The 18,531-nt window shown below is 43.0% G+C and overlaps 1 protein-coding gene across 1 annotated transcript; it reads left to right on the top strand.

The window, feature by feature from the left end:
- The first annotated feature begins 16,380 nt into the window (after positions 1–16,380).
- PET117 (PET117 cytochrome c oxidase chaperone) lies at positions 16,381–18,511 on the top strand. Its single transcript, XM_077282828.1, has 2 exons — positions 16,381–16,514; positions 18,193–18,511. The coding sequence occupies exons 1-2, from the start codon at positions 16,419–16,421 to the stop codon at positions 18,316–18,318; spliced, it is 222 nt and encodes a 73-aa protein (XP_077138943.1). The 5' UTR covers positions 16,381–16,418; the 3' UTR covers positions 18,319–18,511.
- Positions 18,512–18,531: the final 20 nt, after the last annotated feature.

Raw genomic sequence — 18,531 nt, 5'->3', positions numbered from 1 at the left:
TTACATACCTACTGATGCCCCACATGAAATCCATGTCACTCCAGCCTGGCACAAATGGGTTCTGGGCATCAAAACTGGCATCAAAGTGGACAAATCACCCATTTTCACAGATTTGAATAAGTAACAGCTATTTTTAAGAGGTTAAATGCCTTTGTGCCACTGATTTAACACCTGATTAACATACCTAATGATGCCCCACATGAAATGCATGTCAATATAGCCTGGCACAAATGGGTTCTGGGCATCAAAACTGGCATCAAAGTACTCAAATCACCAATTTTCATAGATTTGAATAAGTAACAGCTATTTTTGAGGGGTTAAATGCCTTTGTGCCACTGATATAACACCTTATTTACATACCTAGTGATGCCCCACATGAAATCCATGTAACTTCAGCCTGGCACAAATGGGTTCTGGGCATCAGAACTGGCATCAAAGTGGGCAAATTGCACATTTTCACAGATTTGAATAAGTAACAGCTATTTTTAAGGGGTTAAATGCCTTTGTGCCACTAATCTAACACCTGATTTACATACCTACTGATGCCCCACATGAAATCCATGTCACTCCAGCCTGGCACAAATGGGTTCTGGGCATCAGAACTGGCATCAAAGTGGGCAAATCACCCATTTTCACAGATTTGAATAAGTAACAGCTATTTTTAAGGGGTTAAATGCCTTTGTGCCACTAATCTAACACCTGATTTACATACCTACTGATGCCCCACATGAAATCCATGTCACTCCAGCCTGGCACAAATGGGTTCTGGGCATCAAAACTGGCATCAAAGTACTCAAATCACCAATTTTCATAGATTTGAATAAGTAACAGCTATTTTTGAGGGGTTAAATGCCTTTGTGCCACTGATATAACACCTGATTTACATACCTACTGATGCCCCACATGAAATCCATGTCACTCCAGCCTGGCACAAATGGGTTCTGGGCATCAAAACTGGCATCAAAGTGAGCAAGTCACCAATTTTCATAGATTTGAATAAGTAACAGCTATTTTTGAGGGGTTAAATGCCTTTGTGCCACTAATCTAACACCTGATTTACATACCTAATGATGCCCCACATGAAAAGCATGTCAATACAGCCTGGCACAAATGGGTTCTGGGCATCAAAACTGGCATCAAAGTACTCAAATCACCCATTTTCACAGATTTGAAAAAGTAACAGCTATTTTTAAGGGGTTAAATGCCTTTGTGCCACTAATCTAACACCTGATTTACATACCTACTGATGCCGCACATGAAATCCATGTCACTGCAGCCTGGCACAAATGGGTTCTGGGCATCAGAACTGGCATCAAAGTGGGCAAATTGCACATTTTCACAGATTTGAATAAGTAACAGCTATTTTTAAGGGGTTAAATGCCTTTGTGCCACTAATCTAACACCTGATTTACATACCTAGTGATGCCCCACATGAAATTCATGTCACTTCAGCCTGGCACAAATGGGTTCTGGGCATCAGAACTGGCATCAAAGTGGGCAAATTGCACATTTTCACAGATTTGAATAAGTAACAGCTATTTTTAAGGTGTTAAATGCCTTTGTGCCACTAATCTAACACCTGATTTACATACCTACTGATGCCCCACATGAAATCCATGTCAGTCCAGCCTGGCACAAATGAGTTCTAGGCATCAGAACTGGCATCAAAATGGGCAAATCACCCATTTTCACAGATTTGAATAAGTAACAGCTATTTTTGAGGGGTTAAATGCCTTTGTGCCACTAATCTAACACCTGATTTACATACCTACTGGTACCCCACATGAAATCCATGTCACTGCAGCCTGGCACAAATGGGTTCTGGGCATCAGAACTGGCATCAAAGTGGGCAAATTGCACATTTTCACAGATTTGAATAAGTAACAGCTATTTTTAAGGGGTTAAATGCCTTTGTGCCACTGATCTAACACCTGATTTACATACCTACTGATGCCCCACATGAAATCCATGTCAGTCCAGCCTGGCACAAATGAGTTCTGGGCATCAGAACTGGCATCAAAATGGGCAAATCACCCATTTTCACAGATTTGAATAAGTAACAGCTATTTTTGAGGGGTTAAATGCCTTTGTGCCACTAATCTAACACCTGATTTACATACCTACTGATGCCCCACATGAAATCCATGTCACTTCAGCCTGGCACAAATGGTTTCTGGGCATCAGAACTGGCATCAAAGTGGGCAAATTGCACATTTTCACAGATTTGAATAAGTAACAGCTATTTTTAAGAGGTTAAATGCCTTTGTGCCACTGATTTAACACCTGATTAACATACCTAATGATGCCCCACATGAAAAGCATGTCAATACAGCCTGGCACAAATGGGTTCTGGGCATCAAAACTGGCATCAAAGTACTCAAATCACCCATTTTCACAGATTTGAAAAAGTAACAGCTATTTTTAAGGGGTTAAATGCCTTTGTGTCACTAATCTAACACCTGATTTACATACCTACTGATGCCGCACATGAAATCCATGTCACTCCAGCCTGGCACAAATGGGTTCTGGGCATCAGAACTGGCATCAAAGTGGGCAAATTGCACATTTTCACAGATTTGAATAAGTAACAGCTATTTTTAAGGGGTTAAATGCCTTTGTGCCACTAATCTAACACCTGATTTACATACCTACTGATGCCCCACATGAAATCCATGTCAGTCCAGCCTGGCACAAATGAGTTCTGGGCATCAGAACTGGCATCAAAATGGGCAAATCACCCATTTTCACAGATTTGAATAAGTAACAGCTATTTTTAAGGGGTTAAATGCCTTTGTGCCACTAATCTAACACCTGATTTACATACCTACTGGTACTCCACATGAAATCCATGTCACTGCAGCCTGGCACAAATGGGTTCTGGGCATCAGAACTGGCATCAAAGTGGGCAAATTGCACATTTTCACAGATTTGAATAAGTAACAGCTATTTTTAAGGGGTTAAATGCCTTTGTGCCACTGATCTAACACCTGATTTACATACCTACTGATGCCCCACATGAAATCCATGTCACTCCAGCCTGGCACAAATGGGTTCTGGGCATCAGAACTGGCATCAAAGTGGGCAAATTGCACATTTTCACAGATTTGAATAAGTAACAGCTATTTTTAAGAGGTTAAATGCCTTTGTGCCACTGATTTAACACCTGATTAACATACCTAATGATGCCCCACATGAAAAGCATGTCAATACAGCCTGGCACAAATGGGTTCTGGGCATCAAAACTGGCATCAAAGTACTCAAATCACCCATTTTCACAGATTTGAAAAAGTAACAGCTATTTTTAAGGGGTTAAATGCCTTTGTGCCACTAATCTAACACCTGATTTACATACCTACTGATGCCGCACATGAAATCGATGTCACTCCAGCCTGGCACAAATGGGTTCTGGGCATCAGAACTGGCATCAAATTGGGCAAATTGCACATTTTCACAGATTTGAATAAGTAACAGCTATTTTTAAGGGGTTAAATGCCTTTGTGCCACTAATCTAACACCTGATTTACATACCTACTGATGCCCCACATGAAATCCATGTCACTCCAGCCTGGCACAAATGGGTTCTGGGCATCAGAACTGGCATCAATGTGGGCAAATCACCCATTTTCACAGATTTGAATAAGTAACAGCTATTTTTGAGGGGTTAAATGCCTTTGTGCCACTAATCTAACACCTGATTTACATACCTACTGGTACCCCACATGAAATCCATGTCACTGCAGCCTGGCACAAATGGGTTCTGGGCATCAGAACTGGCATCAAAGTGGGCAAATTGCACATTTTCACAGATTTCAATAAGTAACAGCTATTTTTAAGAGGTTAAATGCCTTTGTGCCACTGATTTAACACCTGATTAACATACCTACTGATGCCCCACATGAAATCCATGTCACTCCAGCCTGGCACAAATGGGTTCTGGGCATCAGAACTGGCATCAAAGTGGGCAAATTGCACATTTTCACAGATTTGAATAAGTAACAGCTATTTTTAAGGGGTTAAATGCCTTTGTGCCACTGATCTAACACCTGATTTACATACCTACTGATGCCCCACATGAAATCCATGTCAGTCCAGCCTGGCACAAATGAGTTCTGGGCATCAGAACTGGCATCAAAATGGGCAAATCACCCATTTTCACAGATTTGAATAAGTAACAGCTATTTTTGAGGGGTTAAATGCCTTTGTGCCACTAATCTAACACCTGATTTACATACCTACTGATGCCCCACATGAAATCCATGTCACTTCAGCCTGGCACAAATGGTTTCTGGGCATCAGAACTGGCATCAAAGTGGGCAAATTGCACATTTTCACAGATTTGAATAAGTAACAGCTATTTTTAAGAGGTTAAATGCCTTTGTGCCACTGATTTAACACCTGATTAACATACCTAATGATGCCCCACATGAAAAGCATGTCAATACAGCCTGGCACAAATGGGTTCTGGGCATCAAAACTGGCATCAAAGTACTCAAATCACCCATTTTCACAGATTTGAAAAAGTAACAGCTATTTTTAAGGGGTTAAATGCCTTTGTGTCACTAATCTAACACCTGATTTACATACCTACTGATGCCGCACATGAAATCCATGTCACTCCAGCCTGGCACAAATGGGTTCTGGGCATCAGAACTGGCATCAAAGTGGGCAAATTGCACATTTTCACAGATTTGAATAAGTAACAGCTATTTTTAAGGGGTTAAATGCCTTTGTGCCACTAATCTAACACCTGATTTACATACCTAGTGATGCCCCACATGAAATTCATGTCACTTCAGCCTGGCACAAATGGGTTCTGGGCATCAGAACTGGCATCAAAGTGGGCAAATTGCACATTTTCACAGATTTGAATAAGTAACAGCTATTTTTAAGGGGTTAAATGCCTTTGTGCCACTAATCTAACACCTGATTTACATACCTACTGATGCCCCACATGAAATCCATGTCAGTCCAGCCTGGCACAAATGAGTTCTGGGCATCAGAACTGGCATCAAAATGGGCAAATCACCCATTTTCACAGATTTGAATAAGTAACAGCTATTTTTAAGGGGTTAAATGCCTTTGTGCCACTAATCTAACACCTGATTTACATACCTACTGGTACTCCACATGAAATCCATGTCACTGCAGCCTGGCACAAATGGGTTCTGGGCATCAGAACTGGCATCAAAGTGGGCAAATTGCACATTTTCACAGATTTGAATAAGTAACAGCTATTTTTAAGGGGTTAAATGCCTTTGTGCCAGTGATCTAACACCTGATTTACATACCTACTGATGCCCCACATGAAATCCATGTCACTCCAGCCTGGCACAAATGGGTTCTGGGCATCAAAACTGGCATCAAAGTGAGCAAATCACCAATTTTCATAGATTTGAATAAGTAACAGCTATTTTTGAGGGGTTAAATGCCTTTGTGCCACTAATCTAACACCTGATTTACATACCTAGTGATGCCCCACATGAAATCCATGTCACTTCAGCCTGGCACAAATGGGTTCTGGGCATCAGAACTGGCATCAAAGTGAGCAAATCACCAATTTTCATAGATTTGAATAAGTAACAGCTATTTTTGAGGGGTTAAATGCCTTTGTGCCACTAATCTAACACCTGATTTACATACCTAGTGATGCCCCACATGAAATCCATGTCACTTCAGCCTGGCACAAATGGGTTCTGGGCATCAGAACTGGCATGAAAGTGAGCAAATCACCAATTTTCATAGATTTGAATAAGTAACAGCTATTTTTAAGAGGTTAAATGCCTTTGTGCCACTGATTTAACACCTGATTAACATACCTAATGATGCCCCACATGAAAAGCATGTCAATACAGCCTGGCACAAATGGGTTCTGGGCATCAAAACTGGCATCAAAGTACTCAAATCACCCATTTTCACAGATTTGAAAAAGTAACAGCTATTTTTAAGGGGTTAAATGCCTTTGTGCCACTAATCTAACACCTGATTTACATACCTACTGATGCCGCACATGAAATCCATGTCACTCCAGCCTGGCACAAATGGGTTCTGGGCATCAGAACTGGCATCAAAGTGGGCAAATTGCACATTTTCACAGATTTGAATAAGTAACAGCTATTTTTAAGGGGTTAAATGCCTTTGTGCCACTGATCTAACACCTGATTTACATACCTACTGATGCCCCACATGAAATCCATGTCACTCCAGCCTGGCACAAATGGGTTCTGGGCATCAAAACTGGCATCAAAGTGAGCAAATCACCAATTTTCATAAATTTGAATAAGTAACAGCTATTTTTGAGGGGTTAAATGCCTTTGTGCCACTAATCTAACACCTGATTTACATACCTAGTGATGCCCCACATGAAATCCATGTCACTTCAGCCTGGCACAAATGGTTTCTGGGCATCAGAACTGGCATCAAAGTGGGCAAATTGCACATTTTCACAGATTTGAATAAGTAACAGCTATTTTTAAGAGGTTAAATGCCTTTGTGCCACTGATTTAACACCTGATTAACATACCTAATGATGCCCCACATGAAAAGCATGTCAATACAGCCTGGCACAAATGGGTTCTGGGCATCAAAACTGGCATCAAAGTACTCAAATCACCCATTTTCACAGATTTGAAAAAGTAACAGCTATTTTTAAGGGGTTAAATGCCTTTGTGCCACTAATCTAACACCTGATTTACATACCTACTGATGCCGCACATGAAATCGATGTCACGCCAGCCTGGCACAAATGGGTTCTGGGCATCAGAACTGGCATCAAATTGGGCAAATTGCACATTTTCACAGATTTGAATAAGTAACAGCTATTTTTAAGGGGTTAAATGCCTTTGTGCCACTAATCTAACACCTGATTTACATACCTACTGATGCCCCACATGAAATCCATGTCACTCCAGCCTGGCACAAATGGGTTCTGGGCATCAGAACTGGCATCAAATTGGGCAAATTGCACATTTTCACAGATTTGAATAAGTAACAGCTATTTTTAAGGGGTTAAATGCCTTTGTGCCACTAATCTAACACCTGATTTACATACCTACTGATGCCCCACATGAAATCGATGTCACTCCAGCCTGGCACAAATGGGTTCTGGGCATCAGAACTGGCATCAAATTGGGCAAATTGCACATTTTCACAGATTTGAATAAGTAACAGCTATTTTTAAGGGGTTAAATGCCTTTGTGCCACTGATATAACACCTGATTTACATACCTAGTGATGCCCCACATGAAATCCATGTCACTCCAGCCTGGCACAAATGGGTTCTGGGCATCAAAACTGGCATCAAAGTGGACAAATCACCCATTTTCACAGATTTGAATAAGTAACAGCTATTTTTAAGAGGTTAAATGCCTTTGTGCCACTGATTTAACACCTGATTAACATACCTAATGATGCCCCACATGAAATGCATGTCAATACAGCCTGGCACAAATGGGTTCTGGGCATCAAAACTGGCATCAAAGTGGACAAATCACCCATTTTCACAGATTTGAATAAGTAACAGCTATTTTTAAGGGGTTAAATGCCTTTGTGCCACTGATTTAACACCTGATTTACATATTTACTGATGCCCCACATGAAATCCATGTCACTCCAGCCTGGCACAAATGGGTTCTGGGCATCAAAACTTGCATCAAAGTGGGCAAATCGCCCATTTTCACAGATTTGAATAAGTAACTGATGTTTTTAAGGGGTTAATTGCCTTTGGGCCACTGATCTGACACTTAAAATACACAGAAAGTGATGCCCTGCATCAAACCCAGGTCCCTTCAGCCTGGCCCAAATGTTTTCTGGGCATCAGAACTGGCATCAATTTAGGCAAACAGCCCATTTTTGCAGATTTGAATAAGTAACTGATGTTTTTAAGGAGTTAAATGCCTTTGGGCCACTGATACCACAGTGCATACATATAAAACAGGGAGCCCCACATCAAAAACAGGTCTCTTCAGCCTGGCCCAAATGGGTTCTGGGCATCAGAACTGGCATCAAAGTGGGTAAACAGCCCATTTTCACGGATTTGAATAAGTAACTGATGTTTTTAAGGGGTTAAATGCCTTTGGGCCACTGATACAACACTTAAAATACACAGACAGTGATGCCCTGCATCAAACCAAGGTTCCTCCAGCCTGGCCCAAATGCGTTCTGGGCACCAGAATTGGCATCAAAGTGGGCAAACAGCCCATTCTCGCAGATTTGAATAAGTAACTGATGTTTTTAAGGGGTTAAATGCCTTTAGGCCCCTGATCTGACACTTAAGATACACAGAAAGTGATGCCCTGCATCAAACCCAGGTCCCTTCTGCCTGGCCCAAATGGGTTTTGGGCACCAGAATTGGCATCAAAGTCGGCAAACAGCCCATTTTCACAGATTTGAATAAGTAACTGATGTTTTCAAGGGGTTAAATGACTTTGGGCCACTGATCTGACGATTACAATTCACAGATAGTGATGCCCTGCATCAAACTCAGGTCCCTTTAGCCTGGCCCAAATGGGTACTGGGCATCAGAACTGGCATCAAAGTGGGCAAACAGCCCATTTTCACATATTTGAATAAGTAAGTGATTTTTTAAGAGGTTAAATGACTTTGGGCCACTGGTCTGACACCATTATTACATGCATTTTGATGCCCTGCATGAAATTCATGTCACTTTAGCTTTTCCCAAATGGGTTCTGGCCGTGAGAATTGGCATCAAAGTTGGCATTGATTTTAATGATTTGAATAAGTAACTGAATTTTAAGGGGTTAAATGACCTTGGCCACTGATCTCACACCACTATTACATACACAGGCTGGAGACACACTGGCGATTTAAAAATCGGTCCGATTTATTGCAGGAAAGTCTGACGAGTGCAATGCAAGTGTCATGTGAGTGTCAGGCGGTTTTTGTGCGAGTACAATCTGACTTTTCACACCTAACACCCGATCTACATCCGACTGCAGTGCGATTTTAACATGAGATTTTACATACAGAAATGTTATTAATCATTTACACATAGTTTTAAAACGTAATATTCTTCAAAATGTATATATATATTCTAGATAGATAGATAGATTAAAAGCCGGCAAATGATCAGCCACGTACATTTTAATCAGAGTGACAGGTTAGATTACGATAGAATAGAGATATACACATAGAATAAATGTGTGGTGTGTGTGTGTGTGTGTGTATACATATATACAGTATATATATACAGTATATATGTATATATATATATATATATATATATATATATATATATATATATATATATATATATATATATGTATATATTATAACGCTGATAGCGTCACTCTGTCCAAAGCCTTTATAGACTGCGCAAGCGCGACGCGTCTGCACAGTCTGGATCCCACAGTGTGACGCATCCGGGGAGGAGGATTGTGGCCCAGGAGATCGCGGTATGAGTAAGCACTGAACGCATACCGCTATCTCCAACGGAGAAGCAGAGACGCACCAGGAGGGTGAGTATGAAGGGGGAGGGTGAGCCATGCTATATTCACCTGTCCCCGTTCCACCGCCGGGTCTTCCGCATCCTCTGGCTGTGACGTTCAGGTCATAGGGCGCGATGACGTGGTCAGTGCGCGCCCCCTGCCTCAACAGTCACAGCCAGAGGACACGGATGACAGAGTGGCGCGCGGCGGTGGAACAGGGACAGGTGAATATCGCAAGTGCCGGGTGTGACGGGGCATGCGACAGAGCAGGAAGAGACACCACGCCAGTAATCAATCCAATAAAATTTATCGGAACAGGGAACTGGGACAACACAAATCAAAGTAATTCTGCAGCGTCCGTAATTAGTCTACAATGAGTCCACACAAAGGGAGCAGATCCGGGGGCGCCACCTGGCAATCCGAAGCCAGGGAAAAGAAAAATAATCCTGGGATGGGTTTACTGGATCCAGCAGATGAGGGACACAACACCATTCCACGTGGCAGCTTTTAATCCTCCACACACGGGCACCAGGATCTCGCCTCAGCATACGATCCCAGCCCTTCGCAAGTCACCACACAATTGAATCAGCCAACACATGAGTCTATTGTTCTGTGTCCTGGGATCCATCCCTCCATGAGGGAAAGCTCCCCCTTCTGGTTGTTGACTCAAGCCTGATTACATAGCAGTCCAGGGACACAGGCCGGGGGAGGGACACGCTGTTACACCGGGGGCCTTAGCCAGCGGCGACTCCAGCACCTGACCCCCATAGTGCGCTGGTGTTCCCGCCTGCTTAGGCACTCGGCGCCCAGCGACGAGAGGTGAGTCTGTCATTTTTTTTTTTTAAATCGCAGCATCAGCATACGGGGCATATTATGCTATGGAGCATCTTATGGGGGCCATCAACGATGGGAGCAGCACATGACAGAATGGGGGCGCAGAATGGGTGCAGCACATTACAGAATGGGGCGCAGGATGGGAGCAGCACATGACAGAATGGGGGCACAGGATGGGAGCAGCACATGACAGAATGGGGGCGCAGAATGGTTGCAGCACATGACAGAATGGGGGCGCAGGATGGGAGCAGCACATTACAGAATGGGGGCGCAGAATGGGAGCAGCACATGACAGGATGGGGCGCAGGATGAAAGCAGCACATGACAGGATGGGGGCGCAGGATGGGAGCAGCACATGACAGGATGAGGGCACAGGAAAAGAGTAGCACATGACAAGATGGAGGCGCACAAAACAGGATGAGGGCGCAGGATGGGGCTGCACATGACAGGAAGGGGGCGCAGGATGGGAGCAGCGTATGACAGGATGGGGGTGCAAGATGGTAGCAGCACATGACAAGATTAGGGGGCAGGATGGAAGAGGCGCATACCAGGATGGAGACCATATACCAATATAAATGCTCGCCACCCGGGCGTAGAACAGGTTCAATAGCTAGTGGGTGTGATATATATATATATATATATATATATATATATATATATATATATATATATATATATATATATACACACACTCACCGGCCACTTTATTAGGTACACCATGCTAGTAACGGGTTGGACCCCCTTTTGCCTTCAGAACTGCCTCAATTCTTCGTGGCATAGATTCAACAAGGTGCTGGAAGCATTCCTCAGAGATTTTGGTCCATATTGACATGATGGCATCACACAGTTGCCGCAGATTTGTCGGCTGCACATCCCAAAGATGCTCCATACAAGGCAGGATGGATCCATGCTTTCATGTTGTTTACGCCAAATTCTGACCCTACCATCCGAATGTCGCAGCAGAAATCGAGACTCATCAGACCAAGCAAAGTTTTTCCAATCTTCTACTGTCCAATTTCGATGAGCTTGTACAAATTGTAGCCTCAGTTTCCTGTTCTTAGCTGAAAGGAGTGGTACCCGGTGTGGTCTTCTGCTGCTGTAGCCCATCTGCCTCAAAGTTCGATGCACTGTGCGTTCAGAGATGCTCTTAGGCCTACCTTGGTTGTAACGGGTGGCGATTTGAGTCACTGTTGCCTTTCTATCAGCTCGAACCAGTCTGCCCATTCTCCTCTGACCTCTGGCATCAACAAGGCATTTCCGCCCACAGAACTGCCGCTCACTGGATTTTTTTTCTTTTTCGGACCATTCTCTGTAAACCCTAGAGATGGTTGTGCGTGAAAATCCCAGTAGATCAGCAGTTTCTGAAATACTAAGACCAGCCCTTCTGGCACCAACAACCATGCCACGTTCAAAGGCACTCAAATCACCTTTATTCCCCATACTGATGCTCGGTTTGAACTGCAGGAGATTGTCTTGACCATGTCTACATGCCTAAATGCACTGAGTTGCCGCCATGTGATTGGCTGATTAGAAATTAAGTGTTAACAAGAAGTTGGACAGGTGTACCTAATAAAGTGGCCGGTGAGTGTATATATATATATATATATCTAACGCCAAGAAGACCAAAAACGAACGGCACTGTCTGTGAAACGAGGTTATCCAAAAATTTCGGGTTCAGGTATTAATGAATAATAGTCCTAGCATCAGCCATGCATCAAGATCATAGGTGCTCTTCTGAAAATACACGAAAATCCATGACCATATGCAAGAAGAAAGAGAAGGCACTCACCGATCTAAAATTCCCAACTTTATTTCATCTTCATGTTAAAAAAAATACTGACCCGTGGAAGCGCAAGCACAAACGGCCGTCGTCTATCCCTGCTCACAAGAACTCCGCTCCTCACTCCCCCGGCCATGGAATTTTTTTAACATTAAGATGAAATAAAGTTGGGAAATTTAGATCGGTGAGTGCCTTCTCTTTCTTCTTGCATATGGTTATATATATATATATATATATATATATATATATATATATATATATATATATACATATACATACATACATACATACATACATACATACATACATACATACATACATACATACATACATACATACATATATATATATATATATATACACACTGTATATATATATAGTCTTTATATTGCAGAGAGAGATACATAGAAGAATAGCCGGTAATTCATTTGTCAGCCTCTCTAAAATCACTGCTGGAGCCGACAGGATAGAAGACATGGTTTACATACACTAAGTAGATGCAGAATAGTTAGATATGTACTGTATATGTCAGTGATCAATACAATTAGTATAGTGTGTGTGCAAATTAGAGGACATGTATGTAATTAATAAAAGATTATTTTGGGGGGAAAAAATGTTGCGGGCTCCCGCATAATTTTCCAATCCAGAGAGGGAAAGCCAGCGACTGGAGGCCAATGTTTATAGCCTAAGAAGGGGTTAATACCCATGGATCTCCCCAGGCTATGAATATGAGCCCACAGCTGTATTTTTAGTGTTTACTGGCTATTAAAATAGGGTGGCCCCCCAAAAATGACATGGGGTACCCTTATAATTAAATTCCAGAAAAAGCTATGCAGACAGCTGCGGGCTGATATTCATAGCCTAGGAAGGGGCCATGGATATTGACCCCTCATGGCTACAAACACTAGCTCTCAGCCTCCCCAGAAATGTCGCATTTTTAAGATTCACCAATTTCAGCACTTAGCCTCTCTCTTCCCGCTGCCCTGTATGAGAGAGAGAGAGAGAGAGAGAGAGAGAGAGAGAGAGAGAGAGAGAGAGAGAGAGAGAGAGAGAGAGAGAGAGAGAGAGAGAGAGAGAGAGAGAGAGAGAGAGAGAGAGAGAGAGAGAGAGAGAGAGAGAGATATATATATATATATATATATATATATATATATATATATATATATATATATATATATATACATTGGGTTTCGTGTTCCGGGTCCGGAACCCGACTTTACAGTAGAATCGGCCGATTACATACGATCCGACATCCGAGAAGGTCGGGTTTCACAAAACCCACCTCGATCCTAAAAAAGCTAAGGTCGCTCAACCCTACCCAGAACTAATTAGGGCCAGGCTGAAGAGACCTGGTTTTATTGTGGGGCTCCCTGTTCTATATGTATGCACTCTGGTATCAGTGGCACAAAGGAATTTAACCCCTTAAAAACACCACTTACTTATTCAAATCTGTGAAAATGGGCTGTTTGCCCACTTTGATGCCAGTTCTGGTGCCCAGAACCCATTTGGGCCAGGCTGGAGAGACCTGGGTTTGATGCAGGGCATCACTGTCTGTGTACTTTAAGTGTCGTATTAGTGGCCCAAAGGCATTTAACCCCTTAAAAACATCAGTTACTTATTCAAATCTGTGAAAATGGGCTGTTTGCCCACTTTGATGCCAGTTCTGGTGCCCAGAACCCATTTGGGCCAGGCTGGAGAGACCTGGGTTTGATGCAGGGCATCACTGTCTGTGTATTTTAAGTGTCAGATCAGTGGCCCAAAGGCATTTAACCCCTTAAAAACATCAGTTACTTATTCAAATCTGCGAAAATGGGCTGTTTGCCCACTTTGATGCCAGTTCTGGTGCCCAGAACCCATTTGGGCCAGGCTGAAGGGACCTGGGTTTGATGCAGGGCATCACTGTCTGTGTATTTTAAGTGTCGTATTAGTGGCCCAAAGGCATTTAACCCCTTAAAAACATCAGTTACTTATTCAAATCTGTGAAAATGGGCTGTTTGCCCACTTTGATGCCAGTTCTGGTGCCCAGAACCCATTTGGGCCAGGCGGGAGAGACCTGGGTTTGATGCAGGGCATCACTGTCTGTGTATTTTAAGTGTCAGATCAGTGGCCCAAAGGCATTTAACCACTTAAAAACATCAGTTACTTATTCAAATCTGTGAAAATGCGCTGTTTACCCACTTTGATGCCAGTTCTGATGCCCAGAACCCATTTGTGCCAGGCTGCAGTGACATGGTTTTCATGTGGGGTACCAGTAGGTATGTAAATCAGGTGTTAGATTAGTGGCACAAAGGCATTTAACCCCTTAAAAATAGCTGTTACTTATTCAAATCTGTGAAAATGGGTGATTTGCCCACTTTGATGCCAGTTCTGATGCCCAGAACCCATTTGTGCCAGGCTGGAGTGACATGGATTTCATGTGGGGCATCAGTAGGTATGTAAATCAGGTGTTAGATTAGTGGCACAAAGGCATTTAACCCCTTAAAAACAGCTGTTACTTATTCAAATCTGTGAAAATGTGCAATTTGCCCAATTTGATGCCAGTTCTGATGCCCAGAACCCATTTGTGCCAGGCTGGAGTGACATGGATTTCATGTGGGGCATCAGTAGGTATGTAAATCAGGTGTTAGATTAGTGGCACAAAGGCATTTAACCCCTTAAAAACAGCTGTTACTTATTCAAATCTGTGAAAATGTGCAATTTGCCCACTTTGATGCCAGTTTTGATGCCCAGAACCCATTTGTGCCAGGCTGGAGTGACATGGATTTCATGTGGGGCATCAGTAGGTATGTAAATCAGGTGTTAGATCAGTGGCACAAAGCTATTTAACCCCTTAAAAATAGCTGTTACTTATTCAAATCTGTTAAAATGGGTGATTTGCCCACTTTGATGCCAGGTTTGATGCCCCGAACCGATTTGTGCCAGGCTGCAGTGACTTGGATTTCATGTGGGGCATCAGTAGTTATGTAAATCAGGTGTTAGATCAGTGGAACAAAGCTATTTAACCCCTTAAAAATAGCTGTTACTTATTCAAATCTGTGAAAATGGGCGATTTGCCCCCTTTGATGCCAGTTTTGATGCCCAGAACCCATTTGTGCCAGGCTGAAGTGATTTGACTTTGATGTGGGGCATCACTAGGTATGTAAATCAGGTGTTAGATTAGTGGCACAAAGGCATTTAACCCCTTAAAAATTGCTGTTACTTATTCAAATCTGTGAAAATGTACGATTTGCCCACTTTGATGCCAGTTCTGATGCCCAGAACCCATTTGTGCCAGGCTGCAGTGACATGGATTTCATGTGGGGCATCAGTAGGTATGTAAATCAGGTGTTAGATCAGTGGCACAAAGGCATTTAACCCCTCAAAAATAGCTGTTACTTATTCAAATCTGTGAAAATGGGCGATTTGACCATTTTGATGCCAGTTCTGATGCCCAGAACCCATTTGTGCCAGGCTGGAGTGACATGTATTTCATGTGGGGCATCAGTAGTTATGTAAATCAGGTGTTAGATCAGTGGCACAAAGCTATTTAACCCCTTAAAAATAGCTGTTACTTATTCAAATCTGTGAAAATGGGCGATTTGCCCCCCTTGATTACAGTTTTGATGCCCAGAACCCATTTGTGCCAGGCTGAAGTGATTTGACTTTGATGTGGGGCATCACTAGGTATGTAAATCAGGTGTTAGATTAGTGGCACAAAGGCATTTAACCCCTTAAAAATTGCTGTTACTTATTCAAATCTGTGAAAATGTGCTATTTGCCCCCTTTGATGCCAGTTCTGATGCCCAGTACCCATTTGTGCCAGGCTGGATTGACTTGGATTTCATGTGGGGCATCAGTAGGTATGTAAATCAGGTGTTAGATCAGTGGCACAAAGGCATTTAACCCCTTAAAAATAGCTGTTACTTATTTGCATGTGTGAAAATTGGTTCTCTGCCCACTTTGATGCCAGTTCTGATGCCCAGAACCCATTTGTGCCAGGCTGGATTGACAGGAACTTGATGTGTGGCATCACAAGGTATGCAATTCAGGTGTCAGATCAGTGGCACAAAGCCATTTAACACCTTTAATACCATACCTCAGTGCCCACTTTGATGCCCATTTTTGTGCCAGCCTTCTAATATTTTTATCTGTTTTTAAGTGTATTCACAAGAGGACACATGACCGCATATTATTATATACTTAGAATGGTTTATTTTTATTGAAAAACCTGAAAAAAAAACAGAAAATAAAAAATAGCCGAATAAGAAACTGCTGAATAAGAAACCAACTTCAGCATCGTCCCTAGATGCGTCCCGTAACGTCGCGTCTCACTTACCCGTGCGTTCCAGTGTAGCTCCTCCCCATCCGGTACAGTAGCAGGCATGTCTACTCGTTCCAAGGTGGTCCTGACTATCTCGGTGGTCCTGTCCGTCGGCACCGTACTGGGGGTACACGTGAAGCAGAATCTGGAGAGAGAGGTGGGTGCGGGGATTGCCTGTTGTCTATGTGCGGGGTTTGTAGCTTATGAAGGTCAACCGCGGACCTGTGAGCAGGAGCCACAACAGGAGGTCAGCTGGCGGTGTGGCCCCTGTGTAACACGAAGGTGGCAGCGTTACACGGGCAGGAACACTGGCCTCGTCTTATAGGGGAGGATTATAAATGGAACGCTCCCAGAGCAGCCAATCACATCGCTGCTTACATTTTTCAGCCTTAGAAGAAATGAAAGCTGCAATATAATTGGTTGCTATGTGCGAGTGCATCAGTTTTCTTTTGCAGACTTGTGTGTGGCCAGGATGGCGGATCGTGAAGGACATACATTTGCTATTTTGCTGCCTTGTAATTATTCCATGGCGGTCACATGTAGAGGACCGTAATGGAGGTTATCATTTCACGGCACGGACGGTCAGGTCGCTGCAGGGGCCGGTATATGGCCGGTGATCAACTCTTTTTTTTTTTAATCATTCTAAAAAATAACTTTTTTTTTTCTTTTTTAAAGATTAACAATGTGTCAGTCATGAGAAACTTAGTGTAGAAGTCATATGCAAATCAGGCTGGAAGTGCACTAGGGGCGTGTCAGCCCATGTGGAAGAAGCAGTGTAAGTGTTAACGCCCACCACGCACTTTTGGCCTGATTTGCATATTTCTTCTAGGCTAGATTTCTCATGACTGCCCCACCAGAGCTCTACAAGCAAAAAAAAAAAAAAGTAGTTTTTTTTTATTTTACAGTTTCTTTCCCCACATAACATGTAAGTTATTAAAAAATACAACTTTTCTAGCATAAAAGCGAGCCCTGCATATGGCCAAATCCATGGGAAAAAATGAAGGGCATGTATAACCCCTTTCTCATGTACAGCACCATGGAATTAATGGTGCTATATAAATAAATAATAATAATAATATTGCATTTAGAAGCATGTGTCCTTAAAGTGGTCCTGTTTTTGAGACTTGCTGTTGCCATTTCTGAATGCCAGGGTCTCTTCTCCTGGAGCCAGAATCCTGCCCCCTCCCCCCCTTCTTTCTGGAGCCAGAATGCCCCCCTCACCCTTTCTGGTGCCAGAGCCATCCCCCCTTCTTTCTGGAGCCAGAGGTCCTCCTCCGCCCCCTCTCTTTCTGGAGCCAGAATGCCCCACCGCCTCCCCTTCTTTCTGGAGCCAGAATCCCACGGCCGCCTCCTCTTTTTGGAGCCGGATTGCGGAACCCCTACCTCTCTCTCTTTCTGGAGCCAGATTGCTGCCCCCCCCCCCCTTTTTCTGGAGCCAGATTGCTGCCCCCCCCCCCCCCTTTTTCTGGAGCCAGATTGATTGCTGACCCCACTCTCTTTCTGGAGCCAGAATGCCGCTCCCCCACACACACTTTCTGGAGGCATAATGCCAACCCCCTCTCTCTTTCTGGAGCCAGAATGTCATAGTTATTAGACTTATCCATTATTATTATTAATTGGCTCTTGATTTCGGCATTCTCTTGACACTTGTCTTATCATGAGTAATCCCACAATTTGGATTTGTATCTTTGTAGTTTTATGTTTGGAGTCCTGTGTTGTTGATACACTGAGATTTGGATGCCACCATGCTTTACTGTATGACAAGGTAGAACAGTTGTGCAGTTTATTTGATGACCCTAATTGTATATCTCTTTTCCCTTTTTTTTTTTTTTCAGAGGTTACGTTTGGGTGTCGTCCACGATCTAGAGCGGCAAAGACGGAAAGAGGAAAACTTGCGTCTTTTGCAAGAGCAGATTGAACTAACCAAACAATTGGAGTCAGAACGTGAGAAGAATCTTTGACATGATGCATCAATCAAGTCTTAAAGCCTGACGTATCGCACGGACACTTCCCCTGCTGTGGATGTTTAAGTGGCTGGACGTTTATGGGTAGTCTTTGTTTTCTATAAATCATCATCTTGGTGGCTGATGATCACTCTGGAACTTTGACTTTAAAATAGCTAATGGACTCCTAATAAAAGTGCCATATCCTCCATGAACTCGTCTAGTGTGGTC

The sequence above is a fragment of the Ranitomeya variabilis genome, chromosome 2 (assembly GCF_051348905.1).
Source record: "Ranitomeya variabilis isolate aRanVar5 chromosome 2, aRanVar5.hap1, whole genome shotgun sequence".
NCBI classification, from domain to species: domain Eukaryota; kingdom Metazoa; phylum Chordata; class Amphibia; order Anura; family Dendrobatidae; genus Ranitomeya; species Ranitomeya variabilis.
The sequence above is the reverse complement of the archived record's forward strand: the minus strand, read 5'-3'. Positions and strand labels throughout refer to the sequence as shown.